The 20,251-nt window shown below is 33.3% G+C and overlaps 1 protein-coding gene across 1 annotated transcript; it reads right to left on the bottom strand.

Annotated features, from left to right (window-relative positions):
• Positions 1–18,603, bottom strand: LOC144843755 (high-affinity choline transporter 1-like). Its single transcript, XM_078700686.1, has 9 exons — positions 18,387–18,603; positions 7,947–8,054; positions 7,297–7,452; positions 6,397–6,545; positions 4,261–4,386; positions 3,338–3,491; positions 2,544–2,749; positions 1,740–2,217; positions 1–1,588 (listed from the first exon to the last, which is right to left on the bottom strand). The coding sequence occupies exons 1-9, from the start codon at positions 18,550–18,552 to the stop codon at positions 1,536–1,538; spliced, it is 1,596 nt and encodes a 531-aa protein (XP_078556812.1). The 5' UTR covers positions 18,553–18,603; the 3' UTR covers positions 1–1,535.
• Positions 18,604–20,251: the final 1,648 nt, after the last annotated feature.

Below are 20,251 nucleotides of genomic sequence, written 5' to 3'. Positions count from 1 at the left end.
ACCACAAATGTTTTCATAAAGATACTGATAGTATTTACAATAATTAATTAACATTTTTAATTTCATTATAATAATAATTTATCCCAAAGATATAATACATCTTATATCTAATAATATTACTAGCCTAAAGCTTGATTTGCATTTGGACGAAACGCAAGGACGTAATCGTAACCACAAGTTGGACCAATCACGACACGGTGAATCATCACAACTGTAGCTTGTGATTGGTTAAGACCAATCACGACACGGTGAATCATCACAACTGTCGCTTGTGATTGGTTAACTCGCTCACACTGCGCTTACGTCGTTGCGTTGCGTCCTAGTGGGAATGAAGATTAAAGAATCAGTAAACACCCGCTAAGCTGCTTTCATGGACCATCACTCACTTTGGTGGGTAGGTAATTACACTGGGTTTCCGAATTTTGTTTTCCCAAAGACTTTCTCTAAAAAACATATGGCGATATGGCCCCCTTATTTTTTTGGGAGCGACCTCATTATGAAATTTGTGCTAAACATGGACAGTTCTATGGTTGAATGATATATTCAGCTTGTGAACTGGAGCCCTCAGTTCGAATCCCATCATATTTGATTTGATTTGAATTAGCGGGTTAGGTTCGATTATGTTGATGCAATATCTTGCGGATTTTCAGAAAATGACGTACCCGTGTAAATAAGTAATGACTATGATTCAATTAATAATTTTGTAATATTCAACTTAACAACTCAAAGCTATAAACTATTAGGTTAATATAATTGTCGTATAAATGTCGCTATTTATTGAAACATTTAAAATTGAAAACCAAAAACTTTTAAATAGGCCTACTTACAACAAATCATTTTGTATAAGTTATCAATGTTCAATAAAACAGAACAGAAACATAACAAATTTTAGTTTTGAATACAATTTATAGTGTCTTTTTTTTTTTTTTTTTTTTTTGTGTTTTTGTTTTTTTGTGTGTGAAACTATGAATACGGAATGGAATACACTATCACATTATACAATAAAAACAATAAACCGATTTAAATTTAGATAAGAACATGGAGAAATAACTTATTTCTCCATGATAAGACACAGTGCCACATTCAATAGGGTAACTGAAATCACGTTGTTTGCACTTCATCTTAAAGAACATGAATAATTAATTAGGCCTAAGTAAAGGAAAACCCCATACAATCGATCCAATGACAATGAAGTAATACGTGGGTTATACAAGTTTGTTCTTTTTCATGGAATATTAATGTAATTTATATTTAACCGATTCCCGGTACAGTATCATATGCAGATTCTGTGATACAGTGTCACATATGTATCACATGTGACGACTGTAAACACAGGCCTCACTAACCCATAGTACAGATACTAAGTCATACATATGACGCTGTATTAATGCCATATTTGCAGATACAGTACAGAGAATCGGGTGATTTATTCAGATTAAGTGAACCTTCTTAGCTGAGAAATAATGTTTAATATGTTGGATTATTTTCTTACGTTCACCCGTGAAATATATCGGGATGCTATCCTTCGTTATGATCTAAAACTGGGCACCTTCGTTAACCATTCCATTCGTTATAGTTGAATCGAATCCTAAAAAAAATAAGAAATCAAAATGTTACTTTAATTTATTATTGTTACTATTCTTGCAACACATTTTTTATATTGAATGATCAAAAAGAAATTCGATCCAGTAATCATCATCATTTGATCCAATTAATTGTATCAGTGAACGAGACCATACCTTTATCTGACTTTTCCGCCATTTTTATGTTGTCTGTGTCCGGTTCGATGTTTGTCACACATTTGAAAATATCGTACTTTTTATCCAGAATCTCCCGTGTGAAGATAAACCGAAAGAGAAGTGACACAAGATTGAGCGTTATGAAAGAGATCACCATGGAGAATGTACGGAATGGAAACAGCTGCACACCGTCTTCGTAGAATGGATATTCAATGAAAGGATCCAGACTCAATAATGGTTCTCCACCGCCAAGTCGTAAGATCAAGCCGAGAATGTAGGCGAATAGAGATCCGTAAGTATTAGTGTAACCAATGTATACAACGCAGACAAGTTGCGGAAACAGAACCACGTATACGAAATCGGAGCATAGGTAGAATAGGCCATAGATGGAATCGATGGTAATAGCGAGGGTGGTGGCAATAGCTCCAGCCACGATAATGGCACATCTCATTACCATGATAATCTCCGTCTCGCTCGCCTTGAAAAGAAAACAAAAACGGAAAAAAACATTAATTTCAAAAACTATAATCATCATCGTCATCATTAGTGATATTTCCTTCCTTTTCTCTTTTCAGTATGATCATTGACATCTTCGCTAGACAAAGACGTCAAACCTACAAATGCAAATTTAGCACAGTAGTTAGAGAAGATAAATCAAGAAAGGATAAATCCATTAGCCTGAAGAAGTCTTTTACGGTCGGCTTTTAGATGACACCTCAAAACAACAGAATCTGCCGTCAACTATGGGAAGTGTTCGAGCATGTTAGTCTAGAGTAGACGAATTATACATTAAACACTATTTACGTTTTGTCTTATCAAAAGTTTGTATATATTTCGAGAGAACATTGAACTGGCAGAAAGAAGAGAGGAATCTGCAGATGACATGACAGCAGCACAGACCGCTCCAAGACCGATGATTGAAACTCCCTGAGGAGTTAAATACTGCAACACAAGTGGCAGAATAAGGCTACTGTCTGTAACCTCTTGTCCATAATCAGTTTCGTTCCAAGCTGGGAAAAAAAAGGAAAATTGAAGATATTATGTATTTGTTTAATGAAGAGCTGTGAAAAAAAGAGAAACTCATCAATCAAACTTAAGTTTTCCGGCATGAACACTAAAAATGGATGGCATCGGTTGTTTAAGCCTGGAAAAGACTAAAGCAATAAATTGGATATTTGTTTACAAACTCGGAGTTTGTTAATAAACTCAAGTTTGTGCCAACATGTTTTCTACAGTTTGCTAAAGTTGGTCAAGTTTTCAAACAAAACTTCGCCATTGTAGAAAACCGGCTATACACTCTAGGAAGCTTTGTTTTCAAACTGCGAGTTTGTTCGTGTTTGCAAACAAATGTTTTCATCCTCGAATTTATTTCAGTTAACATTTTAATTTTCATAACACAATCTGTCAGGCCGGCATCAATACAATTCTTTATTGAGAATTGCCAATAAACATTGGCAAACGTTTGTATGCAAACTCCGAGTTCGACAAGACATGTTTTCCAAACTTTTCTTATTATACAAAGACATCAAACCACGATTTAGCAACTGGCACATTATTATTATCAATCTTAAGACAAACGTGCATTTATTGTTACTAACCAGTGCTGGCACCAATAGCTCCGATAATGATAGAAGGAATCGTCATAAATATACATCCAGCTGCAGCTGTAAAAGACAGAATCTGCGCGTACTTCGCACTTCTTGCAGACAATACGCGTTGGAAATACACTTGCCAAGGCACTCCACCAAACACCTAAAAAATATCACAGCTTATTTATTGTACAGATATGATATGAGAAATGAGTATTCAGAAAAACTGTGCGACTCTTTAACTGGTGAATCCAGAATTGTTAAATGGGCGAAGGGTCTGGGGAAGGATTTCACAACTTATGGACATGACTAATGAATATTCATGTTTATTTTGACGTTTCATGTACGAAAAGAAATACCGCGTCCGGGGATAGTGCATATGGTAAAAGTGTAAAATGAAGTGTTGAACTTAACGTAATGTCCTATATTTTGCGTTATACTTTCGAAGGATAGACGTCTTCCAACCCTCCTTGGATCCTCCTCTGCCCTTTCATTATGATATTTTCAATCTCTGAGTTTCTCCTATTATATTCCATTAGTTTATGGGCTTTTCAATTTTATTCTGATTAAAATTTGATTCTTTCTTCCTTTTTATGACATTTTTCTTCACAGTGTCTGAGAATTTCCTAATGGAGTTTAGAGTTTTTAACTCTAATTTGGTTAAAATCAAGCATAATGTCAAGGTCTCTACCGCAGGATACATGTAGCTTACCTAAATCATACAGATATTATATAGTTACCAGGCCTATTAATTATCTCTACGCTTAGATAGTTATACCAGAACGGATACAGAACAAAAAGGTGGAGCCGGTGTGTATAATCTAACGTTTCCGTTATTATTAGGGTTTGTCACTGCTAGATCGATCCACCATATTGAGATCTAAAACAGAAATGTCTACTTGCTTGAAACGGTAGAAAATATTTAACTATACCAAAAGAAAGCCGTAATCGAGCCATTCGCCGGCATATTTATTATCCCAGGTGCCAAGCCAAGTTTCTTTTGTGTCGATAATGCTCGTGACATGGTCATTCGTCAAAGCAAACGGAATGGACAGCCACTGTAAAGAGAAAGATTAGAAAATCAAATATTATTCTGAGTAGGCATACTTGAAAATGTAAAGTGTGACAGAATTCAGACGGAATGCCAACAAATCAAAATGTCATGATGCGCGCATGTAGGCCTACCGGAAAGCTATTGTATTTAGCTTCTACGTTTTATGGATGATAATATTTTATTTTTGTAATAAGCTAATCATCATAATCGTTTGCAGGCACAATAATATTACGCATAGTTGTTGAATGGGCCATACAATATTATAGTACTCGGCATCTGAACATGCGCATCAACGATATTATGGAAGTATACACTGGATATCGGTCCCGTATTCAGAAACTGGACGCCTCCACTTACTAACCCACCTCTCAATGTTTATTCATTAGTGAAATGCGATATATTTACACAGAATTCAAGTTGAAATTTAAGTATAAGAATAATAGTCACTATGTAAATAAGTACTTGTGTTGACAAGTTGTATTGTACACAAAACACTTATACAAAATTGAATAATAGTTGTTGGTAGTATAAAGCCTATAAATCGAATCAAGGATTGACTATAGGTAGATGATCTTCACCAAAAAACTATTAAACCTAGCAAATCAAACAGCTACTGTGTAAATATGGCCTGCCTATGAGATTCAGGTCAGAAAATGACTGTATGTGTCAACACAAGTTATCCAAATCTGAGCATGCAATCAAGAATCGCGAAAATGGGTAAAATTTAAATTTCAAGCTAGGCAATCCAATAGAAAGTAATATATTTTGCATTTAGGTCTAAAGGCCAACTCAGACAGCGCCGTACGACGACAAGGCCCGACGAAACGTCTTGACTCGTCGGGATTCAACTCAGACAGCACCGACAAGTCAAGACGTTTCGTCGGGCCTCGTACGACGCTGTCTGAGTTGGCCTTTAGTCCGTTTACCGGGTTCGTTATCTTGATTTTTTCTGAGTCATACTCGCGGTTTTCTACAAACTTTTCAAAACATCTCTCATCAGCATAGTGTTTTGCATATATATTAGATGTGCTTCCATACTGAAGCAAACTAGCAAAGACACCCTCCCCCCCCCCCCCCCACCAACACTCAGGGACTGTTTTCAAGTACAGTTTAAAACCATCAAGTGCAATATGTCGGTGCTCTTCATGTGTAGTAAAATGTATAAAGAATAAACATAAAAATATAGCATAGTTGGGGAAAAGTAGAGAATTTAGACACCATTTTACATCCAAGATGGCGAATAATTTTGATGTGTATTGTGAATGCGTGCACTACTGTATAATTCAGGATCTCTACTTAGCTCATTCCATTCATCCGTCAACAAACCATATTATGGAGTTTCCTGGGGCCTCGCTTCCCTCGGGCAACTGCAATTGTTCATTTTAAGGTAGCGTTAAAAACTCACCTTTTAACCTCCATTTTCGTAATTTTTTTATTAAGCGCATTGAGGCTTTGGAATAATGCTCTTAAAGTTAAGGCCTATATTATTATCAACACGACAATTTCGTCAACTTTTATAGGCCTAATTATTCATTTGAATATTTATATAGCGCTCATTTACTGCAAAATTCCATTCACTGAGAATATTTACAGATAATTAATTAACATCTAGTCAAATATGGTGGGGGGAAAAGAAAAAACCACGTTCCAATGTGTTCTAAATAAAAGTTCAAAACTGTGTCGCAGTTCCCTACTTCAATCGGTAATCGATTCTAAAGTTTAGGCCCAGCGACACTGATAATAAAACATATAATGCCGAATTCATTTTAATGTGTAGTCTATCTATAATATTTGTGTGGTTATTGTAAGTATCAACATTACTTAGTATTACATTAGTGGTAACATTGCTTGTGTTTGCAAACATATGCTCAATAACTCCAAAATGTATTGTTGATGGAGAAGCATTCTATATACTAAAGTTTAGAGTTTACGATTTTTCTTTTTCTCTTTATAAGTTTATTAATATGGATGTTATTTCCGAAATAAAAAAAGAAATTGAAATTGAATTACTCACCAATCCAAAGAATATGCAAAGCAACTGTATAACATCAGTATACGCAACGGAATAAAGACCTCCAAATAATGTATAGAACATTGCAATACAAGCAGACACGATAATCGATATGTTTTTGTCAATATCCAAAATGACACTGAAAGTTGATCCTGAAAATTGAAAAAAATAAAAACCATAATATAAAGGCCTACTATATGGAGTACGAATTGTCACGAATTGTTTAACTTGACCAGATTATACTATTTGTACCAAATTATCTTGGTACAACAACATTGTAGTTACTTTCTAAAAACGTTAAATTAATGTTACGTTTAATACAAAATAGAGTAGCTTCGACAAAAGTGTTTAGTAAGGGAAATTATAAGAATTTATCTGAGGGGGTCGAATGAGCAGTATTTATCTAACTTCTCAAAGTATTTATTGGCTCCCACAGAGACGCAACGCAAAGACGTAAGCGCAACGTAAGTGGTTTGACTAATCACAAGCGATGGATTATTCGAACTTTCGATTGTCATTGGTTAGTTCGCTTGCGTTGCGTGTCAGTAGACCAAGCTTATAACAGGAGAACTGACGATGAAAAGCGAACCATAGGTTACAGTAGTCACAAGCCGTGGAATAAAATGCAATTGAAGTATAGTGTTGTAACTGTATATCAAATACAAACTACCGTCCATGTTGGGGACTAAACTCGTTCATATTTTAGTAGTGTCAATACACGCCTTTGCATAGCGGTTAGTAAGTTAATTGTTTTTTCAACTGCCGTTTCAATTCTAACCTCATTGTTGATCTAATATCTATAAAGAAATTAGAATAACATAAGGCTATACTATTGAAATAAACACCATGTCCGAATTGTACCAATTGCCAATTTTGTCACCTGTTGAATTGTAATATATTTACCCAAAGCTGCAAGGATGGCACTTGACCAGAATAGCTCTCCAGATAAAGCTGGCAGAAACAGTAGCCCTCCCATCCTTTTGCCAAACTTCCTTTGGAATGGGTCCAGCATAGTCACATAGCCCTGCTCTCTCATTTTCTTAGCAAAGAATAGTCCACCTAAAATGAAAATATTCATAATTATTATTAATCATATTTTAATCTTTTGTTTGGGGCTATAAGCTGCACGTAGCCTACAATATTATAATTATATAACTAGACTCCGAAAATTAAATTAAATTTTAAACCAGTCAGAGTAAATGTGTTCTATAATATGAATTAGCAATGGACTTTCTTCAAGTCTCTGATTTTATAGTTTTTTTATAATGTTAATGATTCCTTTCATTTGTGTCCTAGGCCTACTAGATTCCAGATCAAGTATACGCATGACAATCCAAAATAATAATAATAATGTGGCCTACACAGGGATACAGATTGTGTGAAGGAAAATTAAGAAAAAATGATCTTTCTAGCACTATCAAACTTTATGCGAAAACAAAATGTGACCCATATTTGGATACAATGACGTAATATCACTACCATATTTGGGCACGTCGCACTTTTTTTTGTCAAACTAGTTTGATGGTGTGAACAGAGCTTTAGATAATACTTACCTATGATAAGACTACAAGAGTAACCCCATGGGGCTTGTGCCCACACCAGCCCCAAACTATGAACCGCTTCAGCAGTGCCATTGATAAAACCACCACCGACCCAAGTAGCTGTAAAAAAAAGATAAATTTAGAGTATGTCTACACATTCACTATTATTAATAAAGCTTGGTTCCAACTTGGACATCACGCAAGGGCGTAAGCCGCAACGCAAGTGAATTGACCAATCACAAGCGACTGTTTGAATAATCCATCGCTTTTGATTGGTCAATTCGCTTGCGTTGCGTGTACGTTCTTGTGCTACGTCATAGTGGGAACCAAGCTTAAATTATACTTGGAACATGGTTTGTTGGGCCGTTTTTACGCACGTTTTGTGCACCGCCTTTTGTTTTGGTAGGCCTAACTATTTTCAGTAAGGATAACAGGTATTGATATGGCTGATGAGCCGGTTGATACCGTATCTAAGCAACAGATATCACTGACTTTCTAACGGGTATTTAATGACGGTAAACCTATTAGTTTCAGTTTACAACTTCCGATTATTTAAATGAAACAATTTTGTTATTTAATAATGCGTGATCAGGAACGAATGTTTGACCCCGCATCTAGGAACACTCGAGGAGAAGGCCTAGACAAAGACAGTTGGTCACCTTGCCGCCCGCACATTTAATTGTGATAACTAACCAAAATCCGGCATTTTGTTTTTACTCAATATCGGTTAGACATTAAAACCATGGTTTTAAAACATTATGGTTCGTTCACATGTGTTGTACCGTTATCTTTATTGACGTATACATTTTACATCACTGGTAGTGGTACTCAATATGAAAGGTTTGTCAGAACATTAAGATATTAAACATGATAAATCACAAACCAATTTATAATATACAGACAACAAACAGTTAGACCTATAACCCCACCCTCGTTCAAGCCCTTAACGTACCACTTCTTTTAATTATGTTTTTTTTTGTTTTTTTGTTTTTCTCTTTCGTGGGGGCAACCCACTTTTATTTCATTCTTCATATTACACATTGTAGTTATATATAGAAATTGTATAAAATGTCATTAAAATAAAGTTTTAAATGTATATATATATATAAATAAAAAATTAAAATAATAATGAAACAATTAAAAATTAATACATGTAATTTTAAGAAATACAAGTTAATAATTTTCTTTTTACGTTACCCCATTTCTTTTTTGCCTTGTTTATGTTACAAGCATATTGATTCTCTATAAGATTTTTTAGCTCAAATCGGAACAAGTTCCAGACGACTTTTGATCTCATTTTTGAATGCTTTTCTAATGATTTAATAAAATTTGTTTTATAAATACAAAAAGTAAACAATGATAATAATTCATTGACATTTTCACTTTTTGTTCCAATAACAATGTCTAGCCAATCATGTACGGTTTCTTCAAGTGTATAGCATTTTATAATCATGTTGTTAAATTTTGTCCATACTTTTTGGATACTTTTACATTTCAGAAGCATGTGCTTGTCTGTCTCAATTTCGTTTTGGCAGTGTTCGCACATTTCTTCAGGAGATATTTTCCATATCTTCATTCGTTGTTTACATGCCAGAATCCGATGTAGCAGTTTAAAATTAAATTGTGCTACTTTTGTTACATGTTTCATGCTATAGACTTTTTTTAACCATATTTTATTCCACTTAAAGTTCACATTTCTAAATTCCGTTTCCCATTTCGATTGACAAAATGGAGTAATAGATATATTGTTTATAATGTGTTTATAATAAAAAGAATTTTTATACTGTTTACAATATATTATTTGTATTTCTTGTTTGTCTCTCTCTTTTTCATTGTTTATAAATATTTTCTTACAATTGGAGGGAATTGCATTTACAATCTTAAAATATTCAATTATTCCATTTTGTTGCTCTGAAAGGGTAGGTATCAATTCTGTCGGAGTCATTAATCTGTGATTAACTATTATATCTTTTATTGTTTTATACCCTGCTTGTATCCAACTTTTAAAATATAATGTTTTTCCACTGCATTTTATAAAAGTGTTTTCCCACAAATGTTGTTTTTCAACTTCGTTTACATTTTGCGGGTATGTATTACTTATATTGTTAAAATACACTAACACTTTTAACATTTCTTTATAAAATTCAGGCATACATTTCAGTTCTACATGACTTTCAAAATTGGGCTCACTAATATTGACAGTATAATTAAATGGATACATATAATGTTTTGGTAAATATTTCCATTTACCTGGGTCAGGGCTTAACAATCTCTTAACCCAACTAAGTTTTAACGAACTAACCATTGTGCTAAGATGTACCATATTTAGACCACCTTCTAGTATTGAATTTATAAGGGTTTTTCTTTTTATTTTTTCTCTTTTTTTACCCCACAAAAATCTATATAATACCTTTTCTACTTTTGGGAATACATATTTAGGCACATTTATGACACTAGCATTATATACAAGTTTGGAAATTGCAAATGTTTTTATAATAATTATTTTTCCAAAAAAAGAGAGGTTTCTTTTTTGCCATAATTGCAATATCTGATCAAGTTTAGTGATTTTTTCATTCCAGTTCTTTTCTTCGCACACTCTTTTATTGTAGCCGACATATATCCCTAAGAATTTAACTGGATTCTTCGTCCATGTTAGATTAAAAGGTGCTGTTTCATTATTTTTGCTGGAACCAATCCACATTCCTTTAGTTTTTTCTTTATTTAATTTTAATCCAGATATATTACAAAAAACCTCTATTTCTTTCAAAAAGTGTTTTAAACTAGTCTCGTCTTGTGTAAATAAGACGGTGTCATCTGCTAATTGACAAATTTTAACAGTACTTTCATTTACATTATCTATATTACATGGTAACATAATGCCTTTACATAGAGGATTATCTCTTATGTTATTAGCCATTATTTCAACAGCAAGTGTGAATAAAAGAGCAGACAGTGGACATCCTTGTCTTACTCCACTTTCCATCTGAAAACTTTCAGATAGCCAACCATTATTTTCTATAATACATTCTGTTTCTGTATATAACAATGTAATCCATTTTGTAAATGACATTCCAAAGCCAAACTTTTGGAGGCATTTAAAAATAAAGTTTCTATCTAATGAATCGAAGGCCTTTGCAAAGTCTAGAAAAACTATTGCTCCGGGTAAGTTACATGTATTGGTCTGGAAAAGAACGTCTTCTACTAAGCGTATGTTTTCTCCTCCAAATCGTCCGTTGATATAACCTTTTTGGTCGGAATCAATAATTGGGGCAATTATTTTTTGTATTCTACTCGATAGGGCATGGGCCATAATTTTATAATCAACATTTAACAATGTAATTGGTCTCCAGTTTGTTAGTAATTCTCTTTTTCCATTTTTAAATAATAATTTTATTATTCCCTTTTTTTGTGTTTTAGGTAGTTTACTTTTATTGTAGCTATAATTTAAGGATGCACATAACATTTCTTTTATATGATTCCAAAAAAACTTGTAAAATTCTACACTTAGTCCATCACACCCCGGACTTTTATTCAAGTGCATTTTATGAAGAGCACTTGTTAATTCATCTATAGTTAGTAAACCTTCACATTGCATACTGTCATTTAATGAAAGTGTTTTGGATTTTGATTTATCAAGATAGCTATTTATATTATTAACAGAAATATTTTTTTTGGAATATAAGTTTTTGTAAAAGTTGACCTGTTCTCTTAAAATTTCATTAGTGTTGGTAGTATACTTTCCATTAGTTTTTAATAGGGTAGTAATTTGTTTTCTTTTTCCATTATTTTTTTCAAGGCCGAGAAAAAACTTTTTTTTCTCCCTTTTCAAACCATTCTATTCTCGAACGGATTTGGGCTCCTTGGGCCTCAGATGTGTATATTTCATCAAGTTGTTCTATTTTATTTTTTAATTGACAGTCAGTTTCTTGGCTGTAGGTTGAATCAAGTTTTTTTGTAAGTTCGCTAACTTCTTTTATCAACTTTTCTTTAGTATAATTTTTTTAAATTTTCTTTCTTGAACAATATTTACACGAGAACTCTTTTATTTTAACTTTTAAGTATTCCCATAAACTGTCAGGTTTCAAGTTATATTCGTTTTTTTTTGTCTTTTCAATTATGTGTATAACATTTAACGCATATATTTCATCATTCAAGACCTTATTGTTTAGTTTCCAGAATCCTGGACCTCTCTTTTTTTCATCACTTATTATTTTCAAAGATATCGCTTGATGATCAGAGAAGATACAAGGTCGAATATCTGTAGAAATGATGTCACCATTTTTATAAAGGGCGTTTGATATGCACCAAAAGTCTAACCTTCTGTACGTATCCTTTCTTCTCCATGTAAATTGGGATTTATCTTTATGACTTTGTCTCCATATATCAATTAAATGTAACTTATTCATGCATTTTTTTAATGCTATTGGTGATTTGTCGTAGCTATTCACGCTGTTTTTCTGATCTACCTTTTTATCTAATATGCAATTCATGTCACCTCCTATTATTATGTATTCATTAGTTACATCACATAATGTGTTTATCTTATTTTCAAGTTTCTTAAAAAATATTGCTCTTTCCTTGTAATTGTTTGGAGCATAAACATTTACGAGGTTAAAGTTGGTCTTATTATGAATAATACATAGTATGAGAATTCTACCTTCCTCGTCAATATATTTACATGTTATGTTTTTTAAATCAAACCTTGTTTTAAACAGTATTGAAACGCCTCTACTGTTTGTTGTGCCGAAACTATGGTAGCTTTCGCCTTTCCACAACAAATCTATAGATTTTTTCTTTTTATCGAAATGCGTTTCCTGTAAGAATATTATGTCTGCATTTTGCTCTTCGCAATAGTTAAACACTTTTCTTTTTTTATAATTTCCTTGTATACCTCTTGCATTTAATGAGATTAAATGTAGGGCATTATTTTTTGGTTTTCTATTCATTTTAAAAATTTTTTTGGATTTTAAATTTTATATAATTACAAAACAGTTTTACGAATGCTTAATCTGACAATTATAAATGAGTTATAGTAACTCACACAATTGATTTATGATGACTTGCTGCTCCCTCGTCGTTTTCTTTTCTTTTTTTGGTTTTTTTGCCGCACTTGAAGATGAGTTTGGTTTCTTTTCACTTTGTTGGGCGGGAACCGTTGAATCCTTTTTTTCTTTTTCTTGCTCTTGTTCTTGTATACTGTCCTTTTGCTCGGGGTGACTTTGTGGCACGATGAACGTGGTAATTTTGCTTTGAACGTTGTTGTTGCTACTAGTAAGTCTGAGACCGGGCATTTCATCTCTCTCGGTTGATTCTTTGTCTTCTTCACTTTCTTCTACGATTGATTCGTTGGTGATATCATCACTCCTTTTTGTGTTGTTGTTCGAATCATCTTTTTCTTTTACTATTTTATCAAACATTTCCTGAATGAAACGTTCACCTGCGGATGGCAAGAAAAGAGGGTCATCATGCTTAGGTGTCGATACTGATGAATCCGACATTGGCGTGGTATTATTTGCTTTTGTCGGTTGAACGTTATCGTTGTTTTCGTCTGGTCGTATTTCAATTGTAAGATCGATGGTGGGTTTATTCCCTGTAGTTTCAACCGCACAGAGTTTTTCGACGTGTCCATGTTTCCCGCATTTTCGGCATGTAATGTGGACATTTTTGGGACATTGGTTGGCTTTATGACCTTCTTCATTGCAATTGAAACATTTGTTATGTGCATCAATTTGGTCCTTATGAAACAGTCTAGCATTAAATCCATTGATTTTTGTGAAACGTGGTAGGCTGCCTCTGAAGGGTGCAACTATGACTGCTCTGTCACCGTTCACAAATCTGGATAACTTTCCATTGATTCGAAATTTGACATACTGAATTTCTCCAACCAATTTACAACCAAGTTTGTTTAAACATATCTTGAATTCGTCGTTGTGCACAGAGATCGGAATATCTTTGATTAGTACCCTAACTCCGTTATTCACTGGGAGGTACGGATTTATATCATAGATTGTTACATGTTTGTTGTTAATGCTAATCCCTGCAGAGATTAGTTGAACTCTGTCTTCATGACTATTTAGGTAAATTCTCCAAAGGTTTCTTATTCTTTGTATTCCAATTAAGTTGTCACTGTTCATTTGTTTGCACAGTGCAAAATAGATCTTTTCTTCTGTTACTTCAGTATTTATTGGTACTCACTTTCGAATCAGTGGCACACACCTTTCGGTGGTGCGTCCATACAAATATAAACAACAACATATAAAAGGTAAATGATGATAAAACTTACATAATTAACTTACATTGGAAAAAAAAAACAAAAAACAAAACAAAAACAAATGTACAGTAGTAATTGCACACTTGAGTAGATACTTAAAAAAAATTGTATTACGAGCAAATCAATAAATCGATGCAATAGGTCAGTAGTAAATACACATTAGGGCCTACTTACAAAATGTCAGACAGAAAAAAAACAAACTTATACATAGTAAATAAAAAAAAACTAAAAAACAAAAAATAAAGAATAAAGGTACAATAGGTGAACAGTATAAATAATACATAATCATGATAAAATTACTACATAAATCGAAATAAGCACAAATATATGTTTATATGTACTTGAAATTATAGATATAGCAAACAGCAAGTACAAGATTTTATTTGTTTAATGATTAGTTATTGGTATATCTAACTGGTCTATCAATGTATAAACTAAATAAGTTAAAATGTCTGACAGAAAAAAAAACAAAAAAAAAAACTTATACATAGAAAATAAAACTAAAAAACAATTGAATAACAGTATAAAGATACAAAAGGTCAAAAGTATAAATAATACATAATCATGATTATTTTTACAAAAATCGAGATAAACACAAAATTTGAAGTTAGCAAGATAAAATAAAAGCAAATAAACTAGTTTATCAATGTAAAAGCCAAATAGGCTAATTATTGGGGTAATGTTGGTAATTTCTTATATATATCTAACCTGGTATCCCAGGCACTTTGTAGGTATTTTTTACAAGCCAAGTCAAAAATTTCCCCAAGAACAACGTTTTCATTATATAAATTGTCTAATAACAAATGTAATTTCATTTCAGAGGTTCCTTCGTAGAAAGATTTCCAATAATGTTCAAACCCGTTATTCATTAATTGTAATTTCATTGGGTAGAAGATTTCTTCTCTTAATTTACTAAATGTATTACATTCTAACATAAAGTGTGCGATAGTTTCAGTGTCATTATTGCAGAGTGCACACATACCCGTACTCATGGGTGACCATGACTGTTTCCTACCTTCAAGGTTTAGAGAGTTCGATCTCGCCTTAAATTTCAAACAACTTCTTTTAAAGTCATTTTTGTAAAGAAGGTATGGTTCTAGTATCGGTTTATTCTTGTACAATATATATTGTGTCAGAGATGATTTTGATTGTGCTCTCTTCTGCCATTCGTTATTATCGATATCTTTGTTCTTGCATTTAAATTGAGTTAACCAATTACCAGGTGATTCGTTGGTGAACATATCACCCATGTTACATTTATGTAAGGCTTCTTTAACTTGATTTAACCATCCCCATTTTAATTTATCTTCAAGAATGTTTATGGCGTTAAAAATCACATTGGACCATCTGTCCTTCTCCATGTTTTTTAGGCGGTTAAAATATTTAATCCGAGAGTAGTTTTGAAGCGATTCTAGTGATTGCCAGCCCAAGTCACCATATAGAGCCTCTTTTGCAACGTTACGCGGAGCCTTAAGAATGGTTCTCGCCATTAAAAACTGCAGGTTTTCAACTTTTGCCATTGTTGTTTTTCCGTTACAGTACCAAACTGAGCATGCGTAATTAATGGTAGGGATTCCGATAGATTTCCATAATAGGTCCCCGTAATAAATTCTGTTAAAATCATCTTGTTCATTTATAATGGATTTAATATACGCAATGATGCGATTACCCTTCTTGATAACTTCGTCTATGTGAAGATTGTCCGACAACGTACGAGAAATATATACTCCCAAGTATTTGTATTTATCAGTTTCTGTTATACAATTGTTTCCTAACCTCCATTTTCTATATAAGTTGGTCCTTTGTCCTGTGATAAGGACATTTGATTTATCATAATTAAATGACATTTTCCATTCTTTAGCGAATTCTGTAGTAGTTTGTAGGAGCATTTTAAGTTCCTTCTCGTTTTCTCCTATTAGCACGACGTCGTCGGCCCATAATAAACAATTAATTTTAGTGTTAAAGATGTTAACACCTAGATCTGAGTTGTTAAGCATTATACGTAATTCATTGATGTATATTGAGAAGAGTGTTGGCGATAACGAGCATCCCTGTTTAACACCTTCATCGATATCAAATAACTCCGTCTCTAAATTAGCAAATTGGACCTTACATTTAACATTCTCATATAAATTTTGTACGATATTAATTAGGTTACCTTTTATACCGATTCGGCGTAATGCTTTTATTAGTCCTTCTCTCCAGACTGTATCGAATGCTTTTCGGAAATCGAGAAAAGCCAAAAATGTCTTTTTACCCTCGGCTTGTCGAGTAGCTATCAAGCTTTTAAGGGTGGAGATATGGTCTTCACATCGTCTATCTTTACGGAAGCCCCCTTGTGCTTCGGTTAATAAATCATACTCTTCAAGGAATTCTGATATTCTTCGAGAAATTATTCGACTATAGATCTTAGCAATGCATGAGTTTAAGGTAATTCCTCTATAGTTATCTAAATTTCGCCGGTCGCCTTTTTTAAATATAGGAACTATTGTGCCGTTGTTCCATTCATCTGGTATACATTCGAGATGGGAGAGCCTTTTAAACAGTTTATACAGTGTTGCAACAATTGTGTTACCGCCGTTTTTTATCAATTCGTTAGAAATATTATCATTGCCCGGGCTTTTGTTGTTTTTACATAGGGAGACTGCGTATTTCACATCTTCACATGAGAATTCGAGTTTATCCAGAGTAGCGGTTTGAACATTTATGTTGTAGCTGTTAGCTAAATTGTCATTAAATAGACCATTCTCTACATCTAAGTTTTTCTTACCTAAGGTATTAAAGTAATTGGTTAACGAAGACTTAATTATGGGTGCGTCTGATGTTACATTGTCCGTTCCCGGAATTATTATAGATGTAACATTGTTTGTTCGTTTATTTCCTTTTAAAACTGACCAGAAGTCTCTAGACTGAGGTCCGCCTTTTTCCATTATTTTTGAACATCTATCCATCCGGATTTGCATCATTTTTTGTCTAATTAATGTTTTACATTCGTTTCGTTTAGTTTGATAATCTTTCCAGAGATTATCCCTTATAGTTTCATTAAAGTCAGAATTAGTTTTGTTCTTACAATATAGTCGGTGTGCTCGACACGCTTTTTTTCGTTTTTCCATTGACTGTTCAATATCACAATCAAACCATTGTTATAAAGCTTTCTTTATCCTTGCATACGTCGTCGTTTTTGAAAAAGATCGGCTTCACGCTTGGTAGGTTTGCTTTTCTTTCATTCTCTGTTACGTAATTCTCTTTGTTTGTTCCAACAACACCTTTTGTTACTTCATCCATTGTATTCGTAGGCCTACTTGATTGATTTTGTGTAATGTTACTGGCCATTACTTTACCTGTTACCTTGTTCAGTGTTGGCAAGGACAATCAGGGCTAGGTCTTGTCGCTTCAAGACGGTTTTTCAACAGCTAAGATTCGATGTAGTGATGCGCTTCTGGACACAGATTAGTTCACTATTTGGTTGATAATTCGTCACTGTTTTATTTATTAGCAATTTAATTTCAAGTAATTCTTGAAAATTAAGTGATTTAGACCGAGTTAAACTGCACCTTAGTTTAGTTGTGTACGACTCGTACGACTCGGCCGATCGAAAAAAAATGAATTTTTGAAAAATGTTTTTTTTTTATTAAGAACGTTCATGCGATTATCCTACGCTTACAATGTTACTTTCAAAAAATCGAGTGGAGATATTAAGAACTACGTATGTGTGTGTGAGAAAGTCAAATCTGCTCAGTGTAATAAATGATTTATAGACCACGGTATAAAATTATTCAGGCAATAAAGTATAACTTTCGTGACAAACAAAACTTATTTACCGTTGTTAAGGTAAACTTAACGGTATCATGAGTACAAATTGTGCCGCGGCACCGTAAACCGGAAAGTCACTATCCCGGGAAAACAACGATCTTGCTGAGGAACATTAATTAATTCCCACATAAACGTAATTACTGAGTATAACGTGCACAAACATTCTGAGGAACATTAATTAATTCCCACATAAACGTAATTAATGGGTAATTACTCAAGCATGCAAACAAAAACAATCTATAGCCTATGTTTGTCTGATGTTAAAATGATTGAAATTTAAAGAAATCGAAACAATTAGCCTATAAGCTCCTCTTATTAAGTATAGTTGACGTTTGATGCAATATAAAAATGGCCTGAACTGGTCTTACCTGTCATGGTAAAGATACCGACACCCAGTCCAATATCTCTTCCAGCAAGCATGACATCTTCCATTGAAGAACTACCTTTAACTTTCTTTGATGCATATAAACCGATTGCTAAGATGATGAGATAGAACACTATGACACCAATAAGACCTCCCCAGTTAACAGCCATTTTTTACCTTTTGCAGAGATCCACGTAACTTGTCAACTATTACTGTATAGCCTTACAGATGTACTAAGTCTTAATGGAAAACTTTACAGCAACAGTAGCCAGAGGCGTGGATTATTATGCAAATATGTCACGCATGAATAACTTTTAATGTTTAGTTGTTGTCCAAAACCAACAAACCATGTAAATAAAACTGTACAATTTAATTGATTGTTACAGTACTGGTATAGAGTTAAAATTAAATGAAGAAATACACAGGATACATTATATTACAAAGTACTGGAACCTACACAGTGTGTAGTTGTTTATAAATTGAACTGATCATTGCTTAAAATAAGGAAACTGCACCTTTTTATATTATCGTACAGGATATGGGGTGGGTTGTGACCTCATAACAAAACTTAATAAATGACACAATCAAATCGTCTTAAGAAGAAGTTGTTGATCCCAACGACGTCACAATCCCTTACACACGTGTTCATGAAAGGTAAGTGGCCTACCGCTTGGGGATAATAAATTACTTTAATATCCACTTTTTCTACGTGACATGACCAAATCAGGAAAGTTCAGCTACTGTACATTCATAACGATCAACGATAGATAAATTTTCATTTTCCATATATAAAACAAAGGCAATCTAAAAGGTTTCATCCTAGAACTATAGGCTGAGGATAACCATCTGCATTTGATGAAAATTACATTTTCACACTTCCAATCAAATGACGTCATGATCAGTAAGAGCAATGATATCGTGACATAATACAATATAATAATTGTTTTTATTGATCATGACGTCATTTGATCGGATTTAAAAAAAATATTATTTTTATCAATGACAGCATAAGATTATCCTAGGCCTATACCGAAAATCTAATTATAACCCTGGGTTATTATTCTTTGATTGTTTTTTAGGATGGGTTACCATTAGAAGTGGGTTTACTATTAGAGTAGTGTAATCTTAAATTATGCACCTGAAAATAGTAACACAACCCTAACTTTTCCGGTCAGCAACTCATAGCAAATAATAAAATAGTAGGCCCACGAATAAACACATTTGGTTGAACTCTAACTTTATTTTATAAACTCAAAAACACTCAATCCTTGATGAACTGTCAAAGGTTGTATTAAAATATCGTTATTTTGAACTAAACCTGGAACAATAATCGAGGCATACTAAGCTGGAGTACATACAAATAAGGATCATCGACACAATCACATTGTTAAAAATGCCTATTTTAAGGAATAAATCGTGTTAAAAGCAATAAGAATGTTGATTTTAGTGTCATTTTGTCAATAGTTTTTGTGACTCTAATATAGTAACCCCCATGGGTTATTATTAGAGTAGTGGGTTATTATTATAGATTGACTTATAAAAAGTGGGTTACTATTAGAGTGTGGGTTACGGTAGTTCTAAAACGAAAACGTTTCCAAATTATTTTGTTTTCTGTAAGAAAAATGTATGTATATCTATTTATCGTCAATCGTTATCGTCCAAGTGTAAATGGCCCTATAAATAAAATCAATCACAACGAAAAAAATATGTTTCTCTTTAAATACAGAATTTGGCAACATTTTACTAAAAACACTAGATTTTTTGTTATTAGTCAGGTAGTTCAAATAGGTGTCACCGTATCTGGTGAAAATGAAAAAAAAAATTCCAATATGTTAGTGGTATTTGGTGGACAATTGTTGACACCGTTTA

This window comes from Antedon bifida, chromosome 5, assembly GCF_963402885.1.
Source record: "Antedon bifida chromosome 5, ecAntBifi1.1, whole genome shotgun sequence".
NCBI lineage: Eukaryota > Metazoa > Echinodermata > Crinoidea > Comatulida > Antedonidae > Antedon > Antedon bifida.
The sequence above is the reverse complement of the archived record's forward strand: the minus strand, read 5'-3'. Positions and strand labels throughout refer to the sequence as shown.

Excerpts from the sequence above, each read along its gene's own strand:
- LOC144843755 (XM_078700686.1), bottom strand. The coding sequence starts at position 18,552 with ATGGCTGTTAACTGGGGAGGTCTTATTGGTGTCATAGTGTTCTATCTC. Across the intron at positions 3,492-4,260 it reads TCGATTACGGCTTTCTTTTG|GTGTTTGGTGGAGTGCCTTG; the intron begins GTATAGTTAAAT and ends GATATTTTTTAG. Across the intron at positions 2,218-2,543 it reads AACTTTTGATAAGACAAAAC|GCGAGCGAGACGGAGATTAT; the intron begins GTAAATAGTGTT and ends TTTCTTTTCAAG.